This window comes from Zeus faber, assembly GCF_960531495.2.
Source record: "Zeus faber genome assembly, chromosome: 15".
In the NCBI taxonomy this organism is placed as follows: domain Eukaryota; kingdom Metazoa; phylum Chordata; class Actinopteri; order Zeiformes; family Zeidae; genus Zeus; species Zeus faber.
In genome coordinates, this window is record NC_137194.1 from 15187903 (window position 1) to 15215108 (window position 27206).

At 44.2% G+C, this 27206-nt stretch overlaps 2 protein-coding genes across 3 annotated transcripts; both read left to right on the forward strand.

Annotated features, from left to right (window-relative positions):
* Positions 1–10015: 10015 nt before the first annotated feature.
* ccn5 (cellular communication network factor 5) lies at positions 10016–15180 on the forward strand. The gene is made up of 5 exons (XM_080015811.1): positions 10016–10172; positions 11308–11524; positions 12052–12300; positions 13449–13690; positions 14108–15180. The coding sequence occupies exons 1-5, from the start codon at positions 10110–10112 to the stop codon at positions 14402–14404; spliced, it is 1068 nt and encodes a 355-aa protein (XP_079871937.1). The 5' UTR covers positions 10016–10109; the 3' UTR covers positions 14405–15180.
* Positions 15181–16932: 1752 nt separating this feature from the next.
* Positions 16933–23748, forward strand: pfkfb1 (6-phosphofructo-2-kinase/fructose-2,6-biphosphatase 1). 2 transcript variants are annotated; one of them, XM_080014942.1, is made up of 14 exons: positions 16933–17133; positions 20464–20589; positions 20681–20777; positions 20950–21016; positions 21144–21218; positions 21387–21443; positions 21553–21674; positions 21766–21973; positions 22082–22228; positions 22472–22576; positions 22699–22828; positions 22956–23018; positions 23114–23178; positions 23445–23748. In XM_080014942.1, the coding sequence occupies exons 1-14, from the start codon at positions 17082–17084 to the stop codon at positions 23502–23504; spliced, it is 1374 nt and encodes a 457-aa protein (XP_079871068.1). In that variant the 5' UTR covers positions 16933–17081; the 3' UTR covers positions 23505–23748. The 2 variants fall into 2 exon arrangements, 1 of the variants encoding a protein (XP_079871068.1); XR_013844540.1 differs by lacking the exon at positions 23445–23748 and having other exon boundaries at positions 22472–22571.
* Positions 23749–27206: the final 3458 nt, after the last annotated feature.

Consider the following 27206-nt stretch of genomic DNA (forward strand, 5'->3'; position numbering starts at 1 on the left):
GCGCCACGTGCGGCCTGGGATGATCGGTTGTTCCGCGAACCAGGAGCGGTAACCTGGAAGTACATGTGGTTCAGACAGGGATTTAGGTGAGAGGTTTACAGTCAGGGCTGATTCAATTATGACAGAGCCGGTTACGACACTGAAGGAGATTTGTTCAAAGTGTGTGGATTCGGTGTTTGTTTGTTTGTTTGTTTGTTTGTTTTACAGTTATGGACGTCTAGAAATCACTATGGTTATATTGGGTATATATATTTTTTGATCCGAGTATGTTAGCAGATATTTTCAGTTTGATATAGTTTAACAAATGAATGAATGCATGTAATTAATACATTATTAGGTGTCATTAATTCATTATAATTAATAAATAAGTATTCATTAATAATGATAAATCCTTAATACATTTTGCTTTGCATCATGCGCGTTCCAATGTGCATTGAGGAAATAGTCCTCTGAATTCAACTGGAAAATGGATATTTAAAATAAGTGCATGGGCAAATGTCTTGTCAATCTACTGTATATATGTATATCCAAACCCAGGTGTAATTATATTATAAAGTCAATAAAAAGCATTTCATTGTATTGTGCTCTCTATCAGCAAAACTAGTATTTTGTTCTCGCATTTCAGCAGCCACAGCGTTTCTACACCAGCAGTCTTCTGTGAGGGTGATGAAGAGGAAGAAGTCGTCCTCATCATCTTCATTGTTGTTGGTTGACGAGATTTCACCTTCTGACCCAAGGCCAAGTTGTTCCTCGCAATGCAACATGAGTGGATGAATCCTATTCCTCTCACAATCAGTCTTGCTGGTAGCCTCCTCATTTTGAAAAAAAATGGATGCGTGGTCATAGCCCGGATGGCCTCATTGGCATCTGCCTGCTGCTGTAAGCAGCTTTGGGACCTCCGTTCAAAGCCCTCTATGGTGGCTTGCGAAAGGTAAATAAAAATCCGCATTTCAAATACATGTAACTGTAATAATGCCTAGAGCAGCAAAATAAATGGTTTGAGCTGGCCCTACACACACACACATGCATGCACATGCACACACACAGCCCCACAGGGCAGAGCACTTGCACAATTTCTACAGGAACCTACTTTGCCTACAGGTACCTCAAGTTCAACCTTAGGTCGATAGTTTATCAGGTTTGCAGAGTATTGAACCACTGGAACAGAGTGGCATGCCCCATGGAGCTGGTATCAGATCCTTTCAGCTCAGTAGAGATCCTGCCATCTTCTCTTGCAGATACAGAGCTCTATTGTTCATTATTCTCATAATATTTCTTATACAAAATTCTTGTTTACAACTGTTTTTACTATGTTTCCCATCTAAATAATTACTATAGCATCCATTATCAATGAATTAAATGATGTTGCATTATTTTTCATATGATATACAATAACAGCTTTGTAAAGATTATTTTGTAATGAGTGGTTGTCTCATCGCGCCTTCCTTCTGAGACTTGTTCAAAGGCATAAATATCAAATACTGTATTGGAATGCTCAAAGGTATTACGAATACCAAGGAGATAGGTGTTGTTTGCATGACCTACGAAAATAAGGTATTAAATAACTGAATACATTAAAAAGATCATGATACATAGCAGAAAACCATCATTTTCGAAATGATGTTAAGAAATCCAAGAAATTGTGTCAGAATCATTTACTTAGCATTAATTATACTATATCATTATCATTTTGGGTATGAGGGTATGAAGACTAAATGCATAACTGATTAATTCAAAAATAAAAAGAAGCAAAAATGGGTTAAACTCAAAACGCTTTGCATAATGGTTACAGACCTACATTGATGATATGTGTAGCTACATATACTAATATGAATTTTTTTTTACTTAATTCCCTTGTTTGATTCTTATTTCACTCAGTTGTAGATCTGCTTGCATCATTTTCTCTCATCTCTAATGAAACACAAAATCCCGAAATCCTTCAACTTTTGTTGAAGTAACATCAAATGGCCACTGGAGGTCCCCCGCACCTAATTGTATGCAAAAGTCCTTAAAGAAACATTGTCTTCACTTGAATTTAAATGACTTATTGTGGTTCGGTCAAAGATCCTTCATCAGGCAAAGATAAGGTTTTAAAAAAAAAAAGAAGATGAGGTTTCGATTGTATGCCACACTTCCATCAATAGCTAAATTGATGTTTTACTCAGACGCACGCATGCACGCACGCACGCACACACACACACACACAAAAATTCAGCGTATGTCATCCCATAATCACCCTTCGCTTATTAATTTTGATCTTTTCTTTTGATCTTGGAGCCCATGTTTAAACACTTAGAAATACAAATGAATAACCTAGATCATCCCAGATCAAGTCTTGGGAAATGTCTTGGTATTTGGTCATTTGGCATAATTTTCTGCAGATATCATAAGGTTTGTCAGGTCGGGTCTGAACGATAATCTCTTTGCGCATATTGATTCAATTTGCAAGCAGCGGTGCGTGTGCATGATATAAAGCCAAAAAACTCAGCTGGTGTCTCTGCAGACATCTGCTCCCCGGTTCCCGGCATCTAACCTTTCCCCACCTCTGAAGTGAGTCTTCCATCCCGGCTTAAAAATATTGACACTGCTCGGAAGTGGTGTTTTGTGCGTGAATGGGACCTGTGTTCCCTATTTATTTGGTCTGGTTTCATTTTTAGTAACTGAAACTCAAAATGGATGGGCCGCTGTTGGTTTTTAGGCGTGCCAGTCAAGGCGCTCGGCTATTTCTACTCCTGCGTCGCTGCAATTGGCTCTTCACAAACAGCGCCGAGACGCTGGCGTGAACCCAACTGCACCGACCAGAACTCAAAACCAAAGGAACATCGGGAGGACCGTGACCCCCGGTACCCTGGTTCACGTCATGATTATTATCCGGTCGGTCTTCACAAATCTTTAGTGCGGTCCCATTGCCTCTGTTTACACCTGGCATTGACATGCGCCTTGGGTGATCCGATCACAAGTGGACAGCTCTAAGTACGGGTGTGAATGCACCCACGACGCATTGAGATCCGATCGCTCAGACCACATTCGGAGGTGGTCTGGCCACATTCTTTGAGCAGTGTAAACGCAAATGTGTCCTGGGCCCCACTGATGAACCGCCTACTCAACTGACGTCCCCTGCGTAAGTGGAAGTACGTACTTATCGCATGCCAATGGCGTCTTGTTAAAGTGCAAATCAGCAAGAAGAAGCCCCAACAGGCTAAACTGATTCTCGTGGATGCAGTACGCAGGAAACACGCTGTCTGAATTCCATTTGAGCCCAAGAGTCAGTACAACGCAAAACTAACGAAAATAAATACAGCTAAAATAAAAACACACTGTTTTTATTTGTTTTGTTGGCAGCCATGGGGAACGGGAGCGTCCAGTGGACTGGAGATCACTCCCTCTCCATGACTCAGTTGTGTTTTAAAATTCGGTTTCATACAAGTAGGAAACAAACAAAACAAATAACATCTAAAATAAAACCACAGGAAACACTGGCGCGCCGTATACGGCGGACCGCTGTCTCGAGGAGAAAGACTCCAATACTGAGTCATGTTCACTTTTTTAACTTTCCACACAAGTAAGAAAATCAGGAGACAAAATAAATGTGTTGAGCCTGAACCCTGCGCTGCGTACAGTACACACGGCACCAACATTTCAGTCTTTATTGTTCTAATTTTGCCCGCGCACCAAGGTCTTCACATTTGGTCTTTGCAAACGGAAATTATATTTGGGTTTATTTGTGTATAGAGCAGGGAAGTGAGATCAAGTGGTTACTCGAGGCGCATGTGGAGACGCATTCTAATGCCAGGTGTAAACAAACGTACAGTACTTAATACTGTCCACTTGTGATCGGATCACCATGATCAGACGCATGTTAATGCCAGGTGTGAACAGGGCCACAGCTGCGAGTTTACACAATTAAACAGTGAATGACATTAAAGTTAGGAAAATAGATAGATGGGTGGATAGATGGATGGATAGATGGATGGATAGATAGATAGATAGATAGATAGATAGATAGATAGATAGATAGATAGATAGATAGATAGATAGATAGATAGATAGATAGATAGATAGATAGATAGATAGATAGATAGATAGATAGATAGATAGATAGATAGATAGACAGATAAATAGATAGATAGATGGATAGATAGATGGATAGATAGATAGATAGATAGATAGATAGATAGATAGATAGATAGATAGATAGATAGATAGATAGATAGATAGATAGATAGATAGATAGATAGATAGATAGATAGATAGATAAAAAGTAATAATAATGTAATAGATAGATAGATAGATAGATAGATAGATAGATAGATAGATAGATAGATAGATAGATAGATAGATAGATAGATAGATAGCAATCCACAGTAAAGCTAAAGATTCATTTGAAGATCAAAAATAGGGAAGGTACAATAAACACTACAAATAAACATAAATATAAACCTTGGATAAACAATAAAGAATAAAAATGATTATATTACAATAACCTACAAGACAATATCTGCTCATCTAGAATGAACAAAAACAATAAAATAAGCCGAGAAACCAACAAAAAGCAAGAATAACTGGCAATATACACTAACCTAGAATTAACTCCAGCCTAGGGAATGTTTCCAATATACAATAACCTAACCATAAACCATAAAATAAATGTAAAAAGTAAAGAAAGAATGAACAATGAATAATAGAAAACGTAGACATATAAGGCGAATGATCGCAAATAAATATAAACTAGAAACCGAAAAAAATTGACTAGCACAATAAAATGAAATAAATCTAACAATAACAGAAAAAAAAAATGATTCGGCAAGATCTGCTCACAAATCTGTCAGTGCAGTGGGTGTGGGTGAGGGTCTGGGCCCTAGACCGTGGGTGTGGTTGAGGGTCCGGGCCCTAGACAGCAGGTTTGACCTAGGCCCCGTCTACGTCAGGGAGTGACCTTAGGTCGGGGCGACGTCCTTATCGTCGGCTCGGTGTGTTCCTGTGACAACACGGTGGGAAATTCACACGTCCAGCCGGAATGGCCGGAATCCAGGAGTCGTTTCCTACTCGGGGGGGGGGGATATTTTGGGCGGCTGGATTCCGCCATGTTGAATCGGTCGTCCCTCTCTCTCTCTCTCTCTCTCTCTCTCTCTCTCTCTCTCTCTCTCTCTCTCTCTCTTGTTTAGATAAAAGGCTCAGTACTGGCTGCACCTGTATCGTTGACCTAATTTAAGCTCGCTTCACATCGTATGCGTTATTGTATTTGACAGTCGGACCCCCCCCTCCCCCTTTAGTGGCCGTCGGATGAACTGCGTCTGCGTTTCACATGGGAACGCTGTTTTCTTTTTCCAGTACAACAGCGAGTAGTTTGCTCAGCTGGACCTTTATCATGTTCCATGAATGAGAGTTAAATATAGAGAGAAAAAAAAAAGACATACCGTAACAAGATTCATTTCTCATGAATATGGTGACATCCAACGGACAACGTTAATAACGTCATTATTTTTGAAATACCTGACTTATTTACTTTGTTTTCCAATATATGAAAAAAAAAAAACTTAGTGTCAGGCCGAAACTTGCCGCATGCGCTGAAAATCTACAACCCCCGACCATGTCGCCAACTCTCCAGAGGAATGAATGAACTTCCGGTTTGTTCTTGTAATTTGTCGTTTTGGGTGTGAAGCCGGCTAAAAGCGGCGGCGTCGGGGGGTATTCAGAGCGCTCATTTTAATTGGCGGTGTAATACACCGTATCGTTGGCCCCGCTTTACACCTGCGGCGCTCCGTAACTCCTCAGGAATTCCGCCGGGTGGGGTTTCAAAGGACACACCTGGACGGGGAGGCCGCGGAAGGAGCGTGCCCGGTGCTCATTAACTCATTTAATGTCTGACGGCAGTTTCCGATCTGCAGGAACGCTCGTCCCTAAATCCTGCCCCTATGGTCCCAACCCACCCCACCCACCCCCCTTTTGAAAGTTTTATTACGGGGTTGTTTGAATTTTCACCGTCTCCACCCTCCGCTGCGACCGCTCAATTTGGATGTAATGATGATAAATGAAGGTGCGCGGGCCGAGCTGCCGCGGCCGCCAATCACTGCCCCGCGAACGGCTGTTTGCAGCCTCGCTCCTCTCATGTTCTGCCATTTCAGCATTCCAAACAGTCAGAAATCAATGGCGTCTCCAGTGTGGACTGGAACCCAAAATATTGGTGATGCAGCCAAGACCAGATTATTTGTACAGCGCTTATTACACACAGACGTAAAAGGCATAAAACGCGTTATATACAAATGAAAAATAAAAAATAGCGTAGAATTCAAAGAATGAATAAAAACAGATAGGAAGGCAATAAGGAGAGAACGTCCACATCTGTACAAGATGGAGTTTCATACTTTTTTACTTTATTTCCCTTTGCTTCTGTCTCTATGTCCTTTCTTCCCTCCCTCCTTCATTCTTCCCTTCCTTTCCTAATTCTTTCTTTCATTCCCCATTTCCCCAAAGGAAGGGGAGAAAAACGTGGAAAGAAAGAAAGAAAGAAGGAGGCAACGAAGTGGAGGGAACAAAGTGGAGGGAACGAAGTGGGGGGAACGAAGTGGAGGGAACGAAGTGGAGGGAACGAAGTGGAGGGAACGAAGCGGTCCCTCCTTCTTTCTTTCTCTCCACCTTTGTTTTCCCTCTTCCTTTCTTTCTTCCTCCTTTCTTTCCTTCATGCCTAAATTCCCGCCTTCCTTTATTTCTCCCTTCCTTCCTTCCCTCTATCCTTCCTTGGTTTTTCCCTTCCTTTCCTAATTTTGTCTTTCATTCCATATTTCCATATTTCCTTCCTTCCTTCCTCTCTTCCTTCCTACCTTTCTTAATTCTTTCTTTCATTCCAACTGTTCCCTTCCTTGATTCCTTCCTTTCTCCCTCCCTCCCTCGCTTCTGTCCTTCCTCCCTCCCTTCCTCCCTTCCTTCCTTCCTTCCTTCCTTCCTTCCGCCCTCTCTTCCTTCCTTCCTTCCTTCCTCCCTCCCTTCCTTCTTTCCTTCCTTCCTTCCTCCCTCTCTTCCTTCCTTCCTCCCTCCCTTCCTCCCTTCCTTCCTTCCTTCCTTCCTTCCTTCCGCCCTCTCTTCCTTCCTTCCTTCCTCCCTTCCTTCCTTCCTTCCTTCCTTCCTTCCTTCCTTCTTGTTTTGGACCATGTGCAGTCTGTGCCCTCCACAGATTCCAGACGTTGGCAGCGCTGCCCGCTGGCTCTTGGCGCGGGACTCTGCCTGGAATAATGACTCAATGTGTTTCACTACACCAACATGGTGAACAGTACATCTCACACATGCTACTCAACTTTACGGTAATCCCCAAATGCTCGACCGCATATTCTGAACATTTCTTTTAACAGTCACACATGATCTTTCCTCCTCATTGTAAGAGCGACCTGCGGATCTGCCAGCGGCAAAACAGACGGACGGTGCCAAAACCTCAGACACCAATTATCAAGTTCCACCGGGGCTGTTCTCTGTGTTATGCATGGGTCAAATATTATTCTGGCAGAGATTGTGGGGGTGTTATTTGTGACTGGCACAGCACCGTGGCCCGACGAGACACGTTGAAATCAATCATCGCACAGCTCCAGTGCCGTGCTGGAACCCTCTCACTGAGCTGGTGCTGGCAAACTGGAACGTTGAGGTGGAAAATGTCTTTAAGTACACGGCAACAAAAAGTACAATGCTAGAGCCTCTTTTGTGGATTGAACCCTGAACCCCGGGGGCGGACGATCGGGTTAATAAGAGAATATATAAGAAATATGAGAAATTGTCACATCACACATCTAGAGGAGGAACAATTCCTAAAGAGAGTCCTTTAGAATTCTCTCATCAATTATCCTTAATTGTCAAGGTCCAAGTGTTATCTGCTCTTATCTTATCTTATCTCATCCCAGACACTTGTACTCTAAAGATCTATGTTTCAATGTACTATGTAGTTAAAATGATGGTTATTTCAGGCAATTATGTTGCTGGTGATGGCTATCAAATAATCCGGTGACACTTTGGGTTTAAATGTTATTACTACTTATCCCAAATTGTTATACTATTATTATTTATTGCCTAAAAACAAACCAATATTACAAAATGGATCATTTTTGTTCCCTAATTTCACGCGTCACCCCTCCCCTCTGGTTATTTTGAGATTGCTAGAAATGTCATCCAGACATGTGTCAGACATCCGATTCCGTAGCAACAGATTCGCTCCATTAAGTCCCACTTTTCCATACTTTGTAAAAGTGCATTCTTTTCTCATATTTATAGAACAAAAATATTTTCATGACTTTACTCTGTGTGTGTCGACCCACATACAATCCAACATCCACATGCTTTCACACAGCAAAACAATGTTTCCTCCAGCTCAATGCACTCATTGTGTATATATAAACGACTTCCCCGTGTTTCTTCAAAAGACGAGGGCTCATGGTCAGTCGGGGTTACACGTTATTCTCTCAGAGCTTTCCAACATCTGCAGGCTCCTGAATGATTTGTTGCTCCTGCAGGGCCTCCCAGCCTTTCTAGGTTTTGTTTTTTGTTTAAACTAACTCTTGTGGCCTCCAGTGGTTATATGATGTTTTCCACAGTTTCAAAGAGTAGCCATTTCCAAAACACTAATATACAGTATGTTCTAAAAATAGATATACTGCATATATACACATCCTATATATATCCTATATATATCCTATATATATATATATATATATATATATATATATCCTATATATATCCTATATATATATATATATATATATATATATATATATATATATATATATATATATATATATACATATATACATACACACACACACACACACACACACACACACACACACACACACACACACACTTACACACACACAGTATATACACATATACTGTAAATTAAAACCAAAAATCATTCAGGTTCAAGATGGCTTATGTTTCAGCGAGAATGTGTTTGATGTAAAATGGACCTAAGTGATTTAAGACCTCATCATCCATACTACATTCTATTAAGTGGACAAAATCATGGTTCAAGTTACATGTACAATATTGCAATAGGTCTTATTTTGGAAACACGGTGATAAACGCACAAAATGTCATTAGATCTGCCATTCAAGGACATTGTTGTGAATTACAGCCTTTAGAGCAGAATATAAAAACAAAGCCAGGAACATCTGCCGTGAATGAGCCGCCACCTGGGGCCCACCTGCCATTCTGGACACGCATACCCTTCCTCCTCTCAATCTGTCTCCTTTTATTTTTAACCCATCTCTGGATGTCATCACTGGCCACCCACCGGGAATGGTGATGTTTAAATCGCCCCAAAAACCCTCTGTTACTTTTTCCATCGAGACGCCATGCTAAAGCTCAGGTTGTGATGTTATAAAACTAACTCATAGTCCTTTCTGGATATCAATATACACAATTATAGGGTGGATTATATGGGTTATTGGGTCCGTTTATGACTGTATATTCTGGGTTAAATAAAACAAGGCCTTTTGGAAAGCTATTGACTCGTTGCCTTTTGATGTTGTTTGCATCCGACTCCTTGTCCAAGTCCAAATTCAGACGTGGTGCGGGAACACCATAGGAACCGGATGGAGGAACATGTCTAAATGACTTGTTTATTTCTAGTCCCTAGTCCTGGATGATCATCATTCTTAGGTGTTTGGAATCAAAACTCCCATGATGGGGACAAAAAGAAACCAAATTCCATTTGGTCAGACCACCAAACAACCCCTGGAGATAGTAGCATGATATTTCCCTCCAGCCGGCTCATGTTGGCGAGAGAAAAACCTACTGTGGAAAGAAAGGAGGGATGGAGGGGAAAGAAGGGGTGGATGGGTGGATGAGTGGGCTGGGGGAGTGAGTGGGTGGGTGCGGGGTGGGGGTGTATGTCTGGAAGTAGGCGGCAGGGAGGAGGAATGTGAAACATTTCTGATGCCGATCCAGCGGCTGTTTACACTGCAGGCGGCCTGTGACATCAGAGTCCAGACTTTATAAATGTCAGCGGGCGAAAGAATGAGCAGTGAGCAAAACAGCCGCAGCGCTCGGTCCTCACACCCAGAGCAGCAGGTTGGTGAGAGCGTCGGGACAGAAAGGACTTGTTGAGCTCATCAACAAGTCTGGAGCTCATGGATAGACCTCTGTGTGACCATGTGATAGCTCTGGCCCTGCTGCTTTCTGTGGCTACACAGGTGAGAACAACCTGAGCTATCTTGCCTCGTTGGGGCCATTCTTCTGACTTTTAGTGCCTTCTAGAACCGCATAAATAGCAATATTATTTATTATTTATTATTTCAATTGGTTATGTTAATCTGTGTGAAAATGGATTGTACATAAGGGTGAATATACTTGTACATGTATACATTCCTATAAAGATATCTATTTACATTTATGTAAAGAAAGGCTGTTAAATCTCAGCATTGTCTCTGTTTCTTTAATTGTTTCCAGCATACAATGCGGTAACAGTGTTTGTACATAGTAGACTTATCTAAATGATATAGTCTTTTTTTTTTTTTTTTTTTTTTTTTTTTTTTTCTGAAAATTCGATGTTTGGAATTGTGGGATTTTTTTGTTCACCCTTCTGTTCAGAGTTAGCAGGTATGAGCTTATCCAAAATGCACTCTGTGGGTTGGCCCCATCAGATAAAAAGTAATTGAAAACAGTTTCTTGGCTACATTGGGAAGAGTCAGACACAGTTTCTCCTCAACAAAGGATAAAAATACATTTCCAAGGCTTTGATTTGATTTCGACAGATAATCCCAGGATCATTATTTTGAGTTCTTTGCCATATGTTTTGAGGGAACTGATCACGATAAAGTTGTCTGACATTGAATGTGTTACCGTATCCTCCTGCCTGGTGGCTGTCGGACGAACTGTGTCTGAGTTTCGCATCCCATTATGTGTCAGGGAAAATGGGAGAGCTGTTTGTTTTTGTTCCAGAACAACAGTGAGTAGTTTGCTCAGCTGAACATATACCACGCTCCATGAATGAGAGTTTAAAATGCCCTTTATGTAGTGTTCGCAAAGCGCAACAAAAATAGCAAATACACACAATTCACTTATAATCCAATAAAAACCTTGACCGACGTCATTTCCAGTCGGCCCGAAACCTGTGGCATAAGTTTAAAAATGTAAATGCGTCCCAGAGGCTCAAACGGACCGCAGCACATCACAGCTTTTTGCATGTGGAATCCGACTCTCCATAGGAATGAAGGGACTTCCCGTTTGTTCCTGTCGTTTGTCGTTTTTCGGTCTGAAGCCGGCTCAAGAGTGGGGATGTTGTTTCCTTGTCTCTTATCAGTGTTAATGTTCATCACCCCGCCCCAGGTCTTGTCCCAGCTGTGCGAGAGGCCATGCCAGTGCCCGAGCCCGGCCCCCCAGTGCCCCAGGGACGTCCCCCTGGTGCTGGACGGCTGCGGGTGCTGCCAGACATGCGCCAGGCAGCAGGGCGAGCCCTGCAGCCTGGTGTTCCCCTGTGACGGCCGCAAGGGGCTCCAGTGTGACTACAGCGCCAGCTTCCCAGGAGACCCCGGGGAGTGTGTCAGTGAGTGATTATTAATTAATATAGTAACGGCCACTACACCCACAACAATAACAACATACCAGTACCTCATCGACCCAAATATATGGAAGGATTTGAAGGGAGGGTATATGTGCTGTAAGGATGATGTCTGTCTGGGGGAGGGACATGTGTGTTTAGAGCTGGTTCAATTGAGCGTGGCGGACAGGGCGGTAGAGCTCTGACAGAACTCTACAACGCCTCGACTTGTGTGTTTCAGGGCTGCTGTTGACACGCTATCCTTTAATGGCTGCCTATTGAGCATGATAGAATGCAGAGGTTAAAAAAAGAAAACACAGGCGCCCCCATTTCTCTCTAGAGAGGCCTGTCTTACCCATAAAAAAAGACAGAAACTGGCAGGGAAAAACCGCCCTTCTTTCCATCTTTCATCCAGTCTCCTCTCTAGCTCCATCCTTTTTCCTTCCTCACTGAGTTTTCCCCGGGTGTGGCCGCCATGCACCTCGCCCTGGTTTGTGTGGCTCTGTCAGAGGGTGTGCCTTTGCACTCTGCAGGTCAGGAGGATCTGGGCTGTGAGATCAACGGAGTCTCTTACCATGATGGCCAGGCCTTCCAGCCGTCCTGCGACACCTACTGCCGCTGCAACGCCGGGGGCGTCACCTGTGTGCCAGTGTGCCCTGTGGACGCTCGCCTACCAACCCCAGACTGCCCACATCCACAGCACGTTCTGCTGCAGGGGAAGTGCTGCAAGGAGTGGGTGTGTGAGAACCTGAAGAACACTGTCATCCAGGACGCCATCGCAGGTAATAGTCATATTTACGTGTGTGTGTGTGTGTGTGTGTGTGTGTGTGTGTGTGTGTGTGTGTGTGTGTGTGTGTGTATGTGTGTGTGTGTGTGTATGTCTATGTCTGTCTACAGACAGACAGACAGACAGACAGACAGATAAAGACCAAAGGGGAACAATGAAATGGATACATCCCAGATAGACATTTGACTCTGAGGCCATAACAAAATGTGATACTGATGGCAAAACAAAAAGTTTGATATTTCCCAGTGGCACCAGATGTGTTTTCCCAATCCAGTGGTTGTTTCATTTGCTGTACAAATGTTGCTCGCCATTCATCACTCTGTGAGGATTTATTATGCTTCCTCCATTTCTCTGAGCTTTGTCATTGGCAGTCATGTCTGGAAGCTTTTATTGAGGCATCTTTTGCATTTCATTGGGGTGTGTCTGGCCAAGTCAGAGCCCTCAAAGGCCAAATATAGCCCATGTTTCTTTGGAAAAAATACAACTGAAAGCTGGTTTCATAACAAAACCCATGGCTGGGCCATGTAAGAATTAAACAGATGAAGCCAAGCACAGGCTGGAGTGTTCAAAAAGGGGTTGGGGGAAAGGAACGGCCTGAAAAGCATCTGGAATTTCTGTCTGAGTCAAACTACATTATGTTAACAGCAGTGGAACATTTTGTTCCACTTGAGGGTTCCTCAATTTAAAACCTAAGAGGAATGTTACATATTCCAGGCCAAAAACTCAGCTGATTATTATTACTTGCATATCTGGAGATATTATCTTGGAGGGAACTGTTACGATGTTATTTTGAGATATTTATGAGCTTCTGCCAAGTGAGCTTTTCTAGTCACATAGGTTGCGTGTCTGAAGCAAATCACTTTAATTGGTCATTTTTACTTCCATTAGTTGGCAAACCAGATGAGGTCAGAGTCTAAGCTGCAGTGAAGCAGCAGAAATGTGTCGATGGCCCTAATTTAGATTTTGGTGGTTTGTTGTGACAGTCACTCAATCAATGTCACCAATCCCGGAACCTGACGGGAACCTATTTAAAGATTTTCCACATCATTTCCGCCTCAAAAAAGTAACTGACACATTTGAGCAATGAGGAAACTTTCATTTTAATCGTGCTTTCTCTGACCCTTTCTCTGACCCTTTCTCTAGCTTCGAGACCCAACATGGTATGGCCAGCCCTGCCGGGGAACCACCACCTGATCCAACAGGTCCCACAAGTCTACCCCTGCACGGAACATAGCACCCACTGGAGCGCCTGCTCTCGGACCTGCGGGGCTGGGTTCTCCACCCGAGTGTCCAACCAGAACACGGCCTGCAGGCTGGAAATGCAGACCAGGCTTTGTAAGGTCCGGCCTTGCCAGGGAATCCAGCAGCCCCATCATAGACCTGCGGTGAGTCCAAAACAATGGGCTCTCATTGACCTTCTTGCGTCACATCACATCTAATTTGTTTTTTTTTCCGTTTGCTCAGCAGATGGACAGATATACTTTATTCAGCCGAGAAAAATAAAAACGAAAAATAAACAGGGCAACTAAACCAGAAAAAGAACCTAAAAATATAACAATGAACAATAATTTAGCAATATACAATAAACCTAATGATACACAGTAATCAATCAATACAATAACCCCCCCCCCCCCCCCCCCCCAAAAAAAACCCCTATATACAATAAACATTTTTTTTGCAATATTCAATAAAAGAAATACAACTACAAAACAATAAACTAGAAAAAGTAACCTTAAAATAAACAATAAAAAAAATGTCTCATGTTCAACTTTTGTGCATATGTCGAATGTGTGTTTCCGCAGCGGGGGCGGCGGGGCCAGTGCCAGCCCAGCCACCGGCCGCCTCTTCCCGTTCGGCTCGTGCACCAGGGCTGCTTCAGCACACAGCGCCACCGCCTGCGCTACTGCGGCCAGTGCGCCGACTCCCGGTGCTGCACGCCGCACAGGACGCACACGGCCGAGGTGGCCTTCCGGTGCGCGGACGGCAGGACGCTCCAGCGCTCCGTGATGATGATCGACTCGTGCGTCTGTCACCGCAACTGCCCCCACTCCTCGGGGGGAGCGTACAGCGCCCCCGGCCTCCGGAGCTACGGGCCCTGAGCGTCCCACGAAAAAGCACTGAGTTACTGACTGACTAACTGACTGTGGACTGACTGACTGTGGACTGACTGACTGACTGACTGAAGGGATCTTCAGCATTAAAGATATGAGAGGATTGGAGGATGTGATATGTATCGTGAGTGGAATCCAGCTTGGTGGTGTGTTCCAAGGAGCTCGGAGGCGATGGCGAAGAGGGTGAAGCTTCCCAAAACTGGACAAACCCAGTCTGCACTTACGATGTTATGGTCTTATAACCTCCTGCACAGCATGGAGCCTAGTTTAAAATAAATAGGGGGGGGGGGTTGAAAGAGGCAGGAAAAAGAATGTGGTGAGAAACACTCGACGAACAATGTATAAAAGACGCTTGGCCATTTATGGGTTGTTGTTTTTTTGGCCAATTTACTGTAGATAGCTTTAAAGACAACTGTACATGTGGCTTAAGACGTGTTATCTGAAACATTAACAAAGAAAAGGTATTTGACGCGATGTGAATTTATCCTCTAAACTGACACCAACCAATTTGTTGAAAAATGAAAATGAAATGTGTCCTTTTTCTGTTCTGTCTGTTTGTTTGTTTGTTTGACATTGCACTTATTTCTGTCAGTGTTGTTCGCTTGTGAATTGTTAATGCTTACAATGTGAAGTGTTTGTTTTTTTTTTTGTTTTTTTTTGATTCCTTTTTTATGATATAATTTTAGTTTTGCTCTAAAATTGTTTTGTGTCTCTTGGCTATTGTTTGTATAACAACCTTTTGTTACATAAACACGTAAACATGCCTCCTGCTTTATTGAAACGATTCGTCGACTGAATATTGGGGGAAAATGATTTGTTATTTGGTTTTGAGCGTTCAAGTCTTTTAGAATGACTCCCAGTGACTTGCCAGTGTTATGGCTGCTCAAAATGAAGCTCGTCGAATAACCTGGATGGACACTGACACCCAGTGGTAGCCAATAAAGGCCAGTAAAAACATAACGGTGGGACACGTCAAAATATTTCAAAAAAAGAAACTGAGGATAGCGTGAGTCTCCGTATTTCCGCGAAGATATTTGGTCTTGAGTTACAAGCGATGATAAAGTACAGTATCTCCCTCCTCTAGGCCATGTTTGCGCCAGGGAACGCACGGCGGTCGCGAGGCCTCAGGCGATTCGAGGCTTGTGTTTCCGACTCATCACATATCGTTTCAAAAGTCCACGAGTACGAAAAAGGAAAAAATAAAAAAATAAAATAAAAAAAAATTTAAAAGTCCACGAGTGATTATTCAAATATACAATATAACAAAATCCATGACTCAAAAGATTCAAGCTATATTATCATTGGCTTCAGAATTGTATAAATATCTGCGGTAGACATAACAAAATCGACCAAACTATTATTTGACAGTACATTAGACAAGTAGATCCTTAATTCAGTATCTCTGACTCGACTTCTTTTAACTTTATTATTATTATTTTTTCATATTCCTGTGAGTAAGCCACTTCGGTTCGCAAAAGGGTAACCCGCTGGTCGCACACACCGATTCCAACCCAACACGTCAACAGCTCCCTGAGGTTTAAAGTGCACTGTTTTGATTATTTTTGGCCCGTCCCACCGTGCAGGATAATTGAACATTGAGTCGGCAGGTTGGTAATTGGCTCAACGAAGCCAAAACTAACGATAAAAACACCGCCGATCTCCCTGCAGTTGAACTGTTCCCTGCACAGTGAAGTGACACGTCCATGGATCTAAGTGGATGTCCGTGTGGGGGCCCCCGAGATCAGAGGGGAGCGGTAGGAATGGGATTTAGTGCCCCGGACCACAGCTGCAGGCTGCAGAAATGCCAGGGCCGTCCAGAAAAAGACAAAAAAAACGACCGCAGCAGCGCTCGCCCAGCTGCCGTGGATTGGATGCCGTTCAGCTGGATTTAGATTTGTTTTTGTCCCGAATCGGTGAGCTGTCCTCAAACCCCCTTGACCAACGGTTGGTCATCTCTCGTTTCCCTCTCTCTCTCTCTCTCTCTCTCTCTCTCTCTCTCTCTCTCTCTCTCTCTCTCTCTCTCTCTCTCCTCTCTCCCTCTCCACCCCCCGGCGGATGTGAAGCGTTCCCGCCGGCTATCGCGGAGTCCCTCACCAAACACCGCGCAGCAAACATCCAGGAAGTGTCGGGTTAAACATTAATTGTGGTTCATTTTGCTTTACCACGAACACGTGTCCGTGACAAGTGACGGGGTGTGGAGGCAGCATAAGGTTACGTGTAACCCCACTTCACCTTCTCAGTGACCTTTGCTCTTATTATGAGCCGCCCCCCGCTTAACGCCGCCCCTGTGTGTATGTGTGTGCGTGCGCGCATGTGTGTGTGTGTGTGTGTGTGTGTGTGTGTGTGTGTGTTGTGAACTCCGGGCCCTGGCAAACATTAAAGGACAGGCCCAGGCTGCTGCTATCATATGTCTGTGTGTGTTGGGACGAGCGAGGGGTCGGGGGCGTTAGTTACTTTAATAAGAGCATCGGTGCTCCAGCTCCAACCACTGTCCTAGCGGAGAGAGAGAGAGAGAGAGAGAGAGAGAGAGCGAGAGAGAGAGAGAGAGAGAGAGAGAGAGAGAGAGAGAGAGAGAGAGAGAGAGAGAGCGAGAGAGACAGAGACAGAGAGAGAGAGAGAGACCTCTGACTCCCATCAGACACAGTTCGGTGGGACGCTGTGGAGCATGGAGCTGCCTCAGGTGGAACACGTCAGGCGCCGCAGGTGCGACAGCACAGGTGAGCTGGTCAGATGAGGAGCCTTTACACCCCACGACCCGAACATTAGATACAGCGAAAGATGTAATGGCTGTAAGTAGTGTCCGTTTTGTTTACCCCAAAATGCTTTTTTCGACTACTGTAGGGAGGCCTGACTCGCAGACGGGGTTGACATGTCCGGAGACTGAAGTCGTTTGTCTGTTCGTTCGTTACAAGCTGGTGTCCGCTGCTGACAAATGCTTTTCAAGGCAGTTCGTTTTAGGTTTAGGGTTAGGTTTGTCATCTGTCACCATAGAGAGAATGTGCCGAAACTTTGATCGAGCCCAGATTCTTGAAGCAGGCGCCGCAACTCGCCTCGTTGAATTCTATGGAGATCACTTTCTTATAATTGATCAATACGGAACATGCTCACTTGATATTGATCCAGACATTGCCCATGGAGCCCAAGGAACCAGGGACAGCTAATAAAGGATTTAGTTGGAGTATATCATTTGCCTCATACCTCATACTGTACATCACTTTGACATTCACTGGGGGTGGACGATGACTGAGAATGGTAGAGAGAGGAAGAGCGAGAGAGGAGGGGGGGGAAACGAGAGACGAGGTCCTCAGTCCGTCTCTATCCCCGTGTCTCTTGTTCTGAAGGGCAGGCTGAATTCCTGCCAGGGCAAGGATCGTTTCCCTCCCTCGACGAGCCGGGCTTAAGCTCAAAACAGAAACGCCGGCCATCAGCCGCTCGCACAAACACGGCTCCACATCAGATTGACCGCTTTTGCCTCTGAACGCAAATAACGCGTGCTGTGAATTATTCATCAAGCGAGCAAGACACGCGGGAGGGATTCTCAGATGTGACACCTTGATCAGTGCTGTCCGGCTGTGTTATGTGATGAGTGGCCCCTTCGCTAGGGGGGGCCGGGGCCGGGGCCGTGAAGGTGGGAGATCCACTTTTGTTTGTGGTCATAGCTCGTTACAGTTCATAGGATTATTAAAAAAATAAAAAAATAAAAACAGCTTGCAAGCTACATTTTTATTGTCTATTTTAGTTTTGTATCAACCAACAGCGTCCCTTCTTTCAGATCAAGAGGTGTTACATCTATCCATGATCTTCCAGCAAACTATTCCACTCTCACTTGCATTCTTTGTCAACTGCTCTATCGCTGCAACTTTTAGGAGCAGAGCGGTGAATTTCTTTCAAGATTATATAACTGACTACTCCCCCCTGGTGGTAAAATGGTGATAACGCCTTTGCATTTGGCAATAAATAAATCAATGCTGCAGCTAGAGCAGCTCTCCTTCAAGTTTGCAAAATGTTTGAGTGATTCTTCTCACTTTCTTCAAGGAGGCCGTTTCCCTGGTAACGACCGACAGTCGACTTATCCAAAATAGAATGTGTACTGATCTGTCACCAGACCAAATGTACAGCACAGTGCTTTCGATTGTTTCCTTAAAACCTCGGATTAGCAGAGAAGCTCTGGACCACTTCGGGGGACTAGGCCTCGGCAGAAACCTTTATGATTTGCGAGACAGATGGACGGACAGACACACCACGTGATTAGAAGTCCTCCCCGTGCCGAATCCTTCTCCTGAGTTACTGCTTACTGACCTAAGTAGCGTTCACTGAAGCTCACACACACACACACACACACACACACACACACACACACACACACACACACGCGTGCTCACACACACGCAAGCACACACGCACACACACACACACACACAGACGCCGCACGGGATACGTGTCTCCCTCATTCATCCTCGCTCTGCTGGAGCAGCCACCGGGGCCTCATGGCTCTCACCATTGACATTTCCCCCGGGCAGAAAGAACTGACGCAGACGCCATTGCTCAAGATTTGGGTGCCATGGAAGGGCGGCAATGTAAACCGCAGGAGAGGATGTAAGTGAAACGAGACCGGAATCGCCACGGGACGCTTCGGCGGTCCGTACTTTTCGTCCGTCACGCTTCCACTCAGTCTTCTGTGTGTCCGTCAGAGATGAGCCGGCTGTTGACAGAGGCATTGAAAACACTGTGGAATTCGGGTTTTTTCCCACAGCACAGCAGAACAGAAGGCACGCGCTCGTCGGTCTCGTAGTAAATTCCTCTCTCGGCCATCGCTCCAAAGGCCGTGGGATGGTTGGCAGTTAGGCAAAGAAGTGAGTAGAAGTGTGCCAGTGGGATCAGTGCCAGGCCGGAGAGAACCAGGACAGAGTCCTGTGTACAATCTGCTGATGCTTCACACTCGTCGGGGGACCCCGTCCGCGGGGTCGGGGACGGGGTCCGCATCGGGGGGGGTGTTCACTGCCTCTCCCGTCCAGGTACTTGAGGGCCACAGCTCACTTCTTTGTATCGTGCCACTGAATGGTTTACATTCGTGGGACTCTGTCAGAAGCCCAAGATCTGTCAAAGCCATAAGATATTATATAGTATTTTTAGAGCTTATAGAGCTTATTGTGTGTAATCACCGGGTGTCATGACATTTCACTGCATATATGTATGACCGTATGTATATGTATGTGACAAATAAGCTCTTGAACTTGAACTTTGGCTCGCATTTGGAGTTTGGAGACTCTTTAGTTTTAGTAATTAGCTCTTTAGTAATTAGCGGTAATTAAAATCTGCTCTTACGATTGTTGGTCGTACAAGTTAGGTGCCCTGTGGTGCCTCTGCAGGGTGGGCTGTCAGTTACAGGGCACTCCCTGTCACTTCTAGTGACTTTAAACCAAACCTCTAAAATTCTATAATCATATATTTTGGACTTAAATCTTATTATTATTATTTTTTAAATTCTCTTATGGTGCTACCTTGTCTTAATTCATTGCAAGCTGGCTTGTTTTCAGTGACACAGACAACAGAAGGGTGACATCTGAAGCACTGCCCTAGTTTACAGACATCTCCGAGATTACCTTGGCAGCACCTGCACACAGACACACACACACATGCACGCACGCACGCACGCATGCATGCACGCACGCACGCACGTACACACACATACACACACACATACACACACACATGGCCAAACATTAACCTCATTTAGTACTGGCTGATAACAACATGCTCTGTTTTTAACATGAACATTTATTTCCCAATGGATCAGGGTCCAGGATCATTATTATGCTCTTTTCTCTTCATAGTCTCGGAATGAAGTTAAATGGTAACAATGTTATGTACTGTATATTTTTTAGATATATTAAACCAAATATAATTTATAGTTAACAATACATGCATGGGAATACCAGCTGCCTTGGCTATACATTACATTGAGAAAAGAACCAAGACAGAACTTATAAACTGTTCTCATCATCTTGTTGTAGTTTATTTCCGTGCATTCCTTTTCTTTATTCTAGCCTCTGTGCCTCAGTTCTGCAACTCCCCCACCATGATAGTGACGGTGGGGTTACCGGCCCGAGGGAAGACCTACATCTCCAAGAAGCTCACCAGATACCTGAACTGGATCGGTGTCCCCACCAAAGGTCCGGGTTCCATTTTCCTTCTCCTGAGTTTGTGCCTTGCATTGTGTCGGAGAGTTTCCCTTTGTTGATCTTTATTTCTAATGACCTCCAGTGTTTAACGTGGGACAGTATCGCAGGGAGGCCGTCCAGACCTACGAGAACTTTGAGTTCTTCAGATCCGACAATGAAGAGGCCATGAGGATCCGCAAGTAAGAACGAGAATGTGCATTTGAAATGCAGAGTGAAATATGATTTAAAAAAAAAGTTGGGGATGTGGAGATCGTGCGGTGTCATTGTGGGGGATTTAATTGTGGGTTTCTCTCGCTCCCTCTCTCTCTCTCTCTCTCTCTCTCTCTCTCTCTCTCTCTCTCTCTCTCTCAGGGCCTGTGCAGCAGCTGCTCTGAGAGATGTCGCTACCTACCTCACCAAGGAGCAGGGACAAGTAGCTGTGAGTAAGGGAACAAACAAAACTGTCCCATGAAAACATGAGACGTTCATCAAATGCAGTATTGAATGAAAGCAGGGCCGATGATTTCTATTGAGGTCTTTCCTGCAGCACTGCGCTCCCTTTCCAGGTTTTTGACGCCACCAACACCACACGGGAGAGGAGGGCAGTAATCATCAGCTTCGCCAAGGAGAGAGGCTACAAGGCAAGTGTGGGGGTTGAGCATAACGTTATTTAGCATCACAGAGAATGAAACGTACCCCCATGCAAACAGTAGGAATGGGCGTTTATAAAACAAGCATTTAAAATGAAAGTTTTAGGAATATAAATTCACAAGTTACTCCATTGAAAGTCCCGTCTCGTTTTATAAAAGGTTTTCTTTGTGGAATCGATCTGTGATGACCCGGACATCATCGCCGAAAATATCAAGGTAAGAGTTTTAATTTAATGAAAGTGAATACAATGTATGTGCCATCATGCCGATAATCATATCATTACGCATTGTTAATCAAATAATAAGGGCCTACCTTTCTTTCCAGCAAGTCAAATTTGGGAGTCCAGATTACGTGGATCGAGACGCTGACGAGGCAATGCAGGACTTCATCCAACGCATCGAGTGTTACAAAGCCAATTATGTGCCTATAGACGATGAAAAGGACAGGTACCAGTGTGAATGTGTTAAAAAAGGTGATTTGTACCTTAAGATTAATTGTCATTCCTAATCTACAGTATCTACATTTATGTGAAAAAAGGAAGCTCTCCTACATCAAGATCTTCAACGTGGGCAGCAGGTACCTGGTGAACCGGGTTCAGGACCACATCCAGAGCCGGATCGTCTACTACCTCATGAACATCCACGTCACGCCGCGCTCCATCTACCTGAGCCGCCACGGGGAGAGCGAGCTCAACCTGGTCGGCCGCATCGGGGGAGACTCGGGGCTGTCTCCACGGGGGAACAAGGTGGGAGCGGGGGAGTTGATAAATGATGATGTAATATACATGTTAAGCCGTCTGGATGTGGGTTCAAGTCCAAAAGTGGCGTAAACACATCAAATCTCACCTTTTCAGTATGCAAAAGCGTTGGCGGCGTTCATCAAGGGCCAGAACATCAGCGAGCTGAAGGTGTGGACCAGTCACATGAAGAGGACCATCCAGACGGCGGAGGCTCTGGGAGTCCAGTACGAACAGTGGAAGGCTCTCAACGAGATAGACGCCGTGAGTGACGGTCCTTCACTCGGTGTGAAGTACAAAATGTTACCCGGAAGAACCTTATGACGGTGTTAAACTATTCGGAGCTTGAGTTTGAACAGGCTCATCTGGTCTCCGCAAGTGACCTTTAATATCAAGCTCGTACACACCGCTAAGGATCGTAACTCCCATTTCACATGTCAGTATCTAAAAGCTGATGGGCTGAGCTGACGGCCCTGTATCAAAAGTTGTTTTTTTTTCCCCGTTCAGGGTGTATGTGAGGAGCTAACCTACGAGGAGATCCAAGAGAATTTCACAGAAGAGTTTGCGATGAGAGACCAGGACAAGTATCGTTACCGTTACCCCAAGGGTGAGGTAGGACCTCGTCTGAACTCAGGATATTCATTCGCCATTGATCATTAATCACAGTTTTGGAGTCGGTCGCTTGACATTTGAAATAACTGACTCCTCTATACCTCTGGTTGTTGGCGTGTTAGTCCTACGAAGACCTGGTCCACCGTCTGGAGCCGGTGATCATGGAGCTGGAAAGGCAGGAGAACGTCCTGGTCATCTGCCATCAGGCCATAATGCGCTGCCTCCTGGCCTACTTCCTAGATAAACCTGCAGGTAGAAAGAAAAGCAAGGCCTACTTCTACACCTATTCACATTTATTCATAAAATGTGTAGTCTTTACCGGACCAAAAAAAAAAATCTGCGCCCCAGACGCTTCATCTCCCCTTCACCTTTCTTTTAGATGAGTTGCCTTATCTGAGATGTCCTCTCCACACGGTGCTCAAACTTACCCCACTGGCCTACGGTAAGCAGCCTGTGTCCACCAAAAGTAGAAAAACACAGGAAACCTCTGTGGGGCCCTTCATGAAGACACTGATTTGTTTTCCCTCCCATGGGCAGGGTGTAAATCGGAGCACTTTTTCCTAAATATTGAAGCGGTCAACACTCACAGAGAAAGACCAGCGGTAAGTTGCTTTTTGTCTTGTAATACATCTTACCAGCCAACATTATGATGTATAAGTAAGATGATATGGAATTATAATTGAAGAAGTAGGCTTTAAATGAGGCAGTTTGTAATAGTGATATCAGATGAACTGCCCGTTACTTACTTTACCCATATTTAAATTTGGTGCCACTGACACAGACTCCAATTGCATACAAAATAAGTGCTTGATCGGAACTCTTCTGCGCTTTTTTTTAAAAATGTTGTTTTTTTCTGCTGTTGTTGTAGAACGTGGACGTAAACAGGAAAGCGGAGGACGCCCTGCAGACTGTTCCCGAACATATATGAAGGCTGTTCGGGAGGCGTGGACTCTAGTGCTATAGCTGTAGATGCGACACTGCTATTGGAAAGGCGCTCCAGATTGTACCTTAATGTTTGAAAAAGAAAGAAAAATGGCCGGAAAGGGTGGTCCCGGAGGAACCCTGTTGCCTAGCTGCGAGAGCTTCTTCAAAGAAAGGGTACCATGGCCTGATTTCACCCGAATGGAATATCCAATATGGACGTCTTAAAAATAAACACACAAGTAAGGTGATTTATTTTTTTCTATGTCTATGAAGTGATCCTCCGCTTTTATTTGAAAAAGAAAAAAAAAAAAAAAAAAAGTAATTCAAGAAAACTCTGAAAGTGTCAAATTTCTTTATAATTATCAAGGTTTAGGGGAAAAATAAACAAACAGGAAATGATGTGCTCTGGCAGCTTTTGGAGCATATGTAGTGGCTTGTTAAAGCCAAACATCAAATATATCAATGAGAACCATGGACAGCTCCCACACACGCACCCATGCACGCAAACACACACACACACACACACACACACACACACACACACACACACACACACACACACACACACACACACACACACACACACACACACACAAATGCAAAATACAATTGTCAGAATCCTTACAGGCTACTGTGTTTGTGTGGATAAATCACCAATCCAGTCCAATTTTCAATTACAAGGATTTGTTTTTGTGCTTATAGCTTTGAGGCTGAATTTAATACATTTTTCACACATCGAGTTCAGACAAAAACTGTGTAAACCATTTATACATCCACACAACATACAGCAAGTATTGTAGACCATACAATAATTATTTTCAAGGTAATGGCGAAGCCAATTTTTCATTCCACTTAAAATAAAAAATACATCAACATAATCCAGAAGATCCTTCCCTGTGTTCGTGTTTACGTTTCTCACTGTAGTTTGTGTGAGAAAAAGACTTTAAGGGAAAGTGTGTGGAAACCAGTTCATCCCTGGATCGGTGTTGCCAGATTAGCCCGGCGTCGGCAGACCAATTCGCCAATGCGTATTAGTCTGAGACCTCTCCCTTCGTTTTCGATCTTCTCTCCCTCCAAAATGTTTCTGGACGCATATGGATAAACCTTCAAATAATCAGAGTGTGGAAGTACGGCGACACATCTTTCTGATCAGCAAAAGCCTTTTAGAGAAAACGTAGCGTCCAGTTCGTTTGAGGCCGTCGCGATGGCAGATTCAACTTCAGTGGTAGCCATCTTTGTAAGGTGCCTCACCGGCACTGGCGGATTCAACAGACCATTCCAAATCAGCGGCGGCCATCTTGGTAAGGTGCCTCACCGGCGCTAGTGGATTCAACAGACCATTCTAGATCAGCGGCGGCCATCTTGGTAAGGTGCCTCAACGGCTCTCCTCTGGGTTAGGGTTCGTTGATCGTCATCGTATTAAACCCGCCCCATATTAGGTAAACGGTTGTGATTGGCCCAACCCTGGCAAGGTCGGTGGAAGCCTGTTTGAATGGGAGGGTGGCCAGACGTATATGCCAGAGCGAATGAAACATAAGTTGCAGATTCGTCTGGTTCGCAGGCTACCTTTTGATCACATTGCGCTGGAAAAAAATAGCATTGGGCGGTTTGGGCTTGAAAAAATAGTATTGATAGGGACATTTAAATGTGGGCGGGTTTTAATCAGAAATAATAGGCGGGTTTTTCTCCTTTTACAAGAAAAGCCCGGTGTCCAACTGACAACCCCCAACTCACTTAAAGCGCTGTTCAGAGCTCATGATTGAGGATGGATGCGTCAAAAATAGTTCTAAATGTAGATTTATTTCAAACAACTAATATCTAACTTTTGAATTTGTATTTTTCCTCATCATAAAGATTACTTCAATAGCTCAGTTTTTGATATTTCACAGGAGCTAGGCTAGTATGCATACTACGCTGTTAATAATATTCATAATTAATAATAATTTTAATAATAATAATAATTCTGTAATAATAAAACAAATATGGCTGCAGGCAGCAATACACGGGGTCCAGGTTAGTCATGTTAGATACGAATGCAGTTTTCTGAGTTCCCATGGAACATCGCATCAATTTGTCTTTATAATGAAATATAACGTTTGTTGTAGGCTACCATTTCTTTGGAAATTTACTTAATACGGGGGGACTAATATAAATATATGTAACTGCCTTCACAGAAGTGTGTTTTCCCATGTTATTGTCTTCCCTGTCTCCAGTCTGAAATGCTCCTCCTTTTTCAAATGAAGCCATCTGCGTTTTGCTGTGAGCCAGGGTTTGTCATTGTTATAACTCACCAGGGTGGGTGTAGGAATAGAGCTGTACTATCAAGGCTGATTTATGACGTCTCAGCGTGATCCAGACTGTGATACGAGTTTTGGACGGTGGTGTACTGGTGATCCATTGCGTTCTCCTCCCTGCTCGGACAGCTAATAAACTGCTTATATTTCGGGAGTATGTGTCTTGTATTCCCTTGTGTGCCGTGTCTTGCAATGATGACGCAGTGACGCATTAACGAAGTGACCATTATCTGGGACCAATCGGTTCTCTGCAGTGTTTTCAAGTGACTTTTGTTGCCGCGTTGAGCAATGATGACGAAATGAAGCAATGATGCGGTGAGCGCTCCCTATGATAATTTACAGATTTTGGGGCTCTGTGAAACGCAGCATTACTACTAACATGAGCTACAATTTTATGAGTTTCCATTGAACGTAGCATCAGCTCCTGCTGTGTCTGGTCCCCGACCAACGTAAATCCTGCGCGAAGCAATAACTATACACCAATGGAGTCTACACCGCAAACCTCACCCGATGGGAATGCCCCCCCAGAGACACAACCTGCACATCAGTTCAGTTCAGTTCAGTTCCTCCCGTTCCTTCTGGAACATTGGGCGACGAGTCCCCACCATTTACCAGAATGCCGCCTTCTCGTCGTTTCCATAACATGCTTTTTTTTACGGGGTGAGGTAGTTAACCCCACGCCCAACCCCCAACCTGGAGGACCGGGTGCTGACGGGGGGTTTTAATTCATTGCTCATGAAACCAACCAACGAGCAACAGGTATGCAACCTGCACATACAGTACATCAAATTGGATGATGATGTCGCAAAGCGCCCTGCTACACAAACTAATCACGGGAAGACAACGTTCTGCGACTTCCGTTACCACAAGGTGTCTGAAAGGTCCCAGTTCCAACAGACCTCAACCATGTCCGTGGGTTTGGCGGTTTCTGTGCGGCAGACACTTTTAGCCTGAAAAATGCCAAGGAGAAAATTAATACAAATCCGAAAACAAAAACAACAGGATTCCAGCCCTGCAGGCTGGACCCCTAATAATTAATTAATTCATCGATTCATTAATAAAAATTAAACTTTCACCAAGTTTATTTTGATATATGCTTGATGTGGATGAATATTAAATGTGTATTTCATATTCCATGATTATTTTTTTCCTATTTCATATATGCCAATTCATTCATTTCTTTACTTCTAGGAAACCGGTCTCTATGAGTGTGAATGAATTTGAATGTTGGCTGCAAAACCATAAAAAACACCAGTGTAATAAGAGGGTAGTGGATGCTGCCTCCCTGCGGTTGAAAGGTATAGTGCAGCTCCTTGACCATAGACATGAAATACATCTTTAGAAGGAGCTGCGGGAACAGAAGGAGCCAGCTGACCACACCCTGGTGTTTTGCCGAATGAGATTAAGAGGCT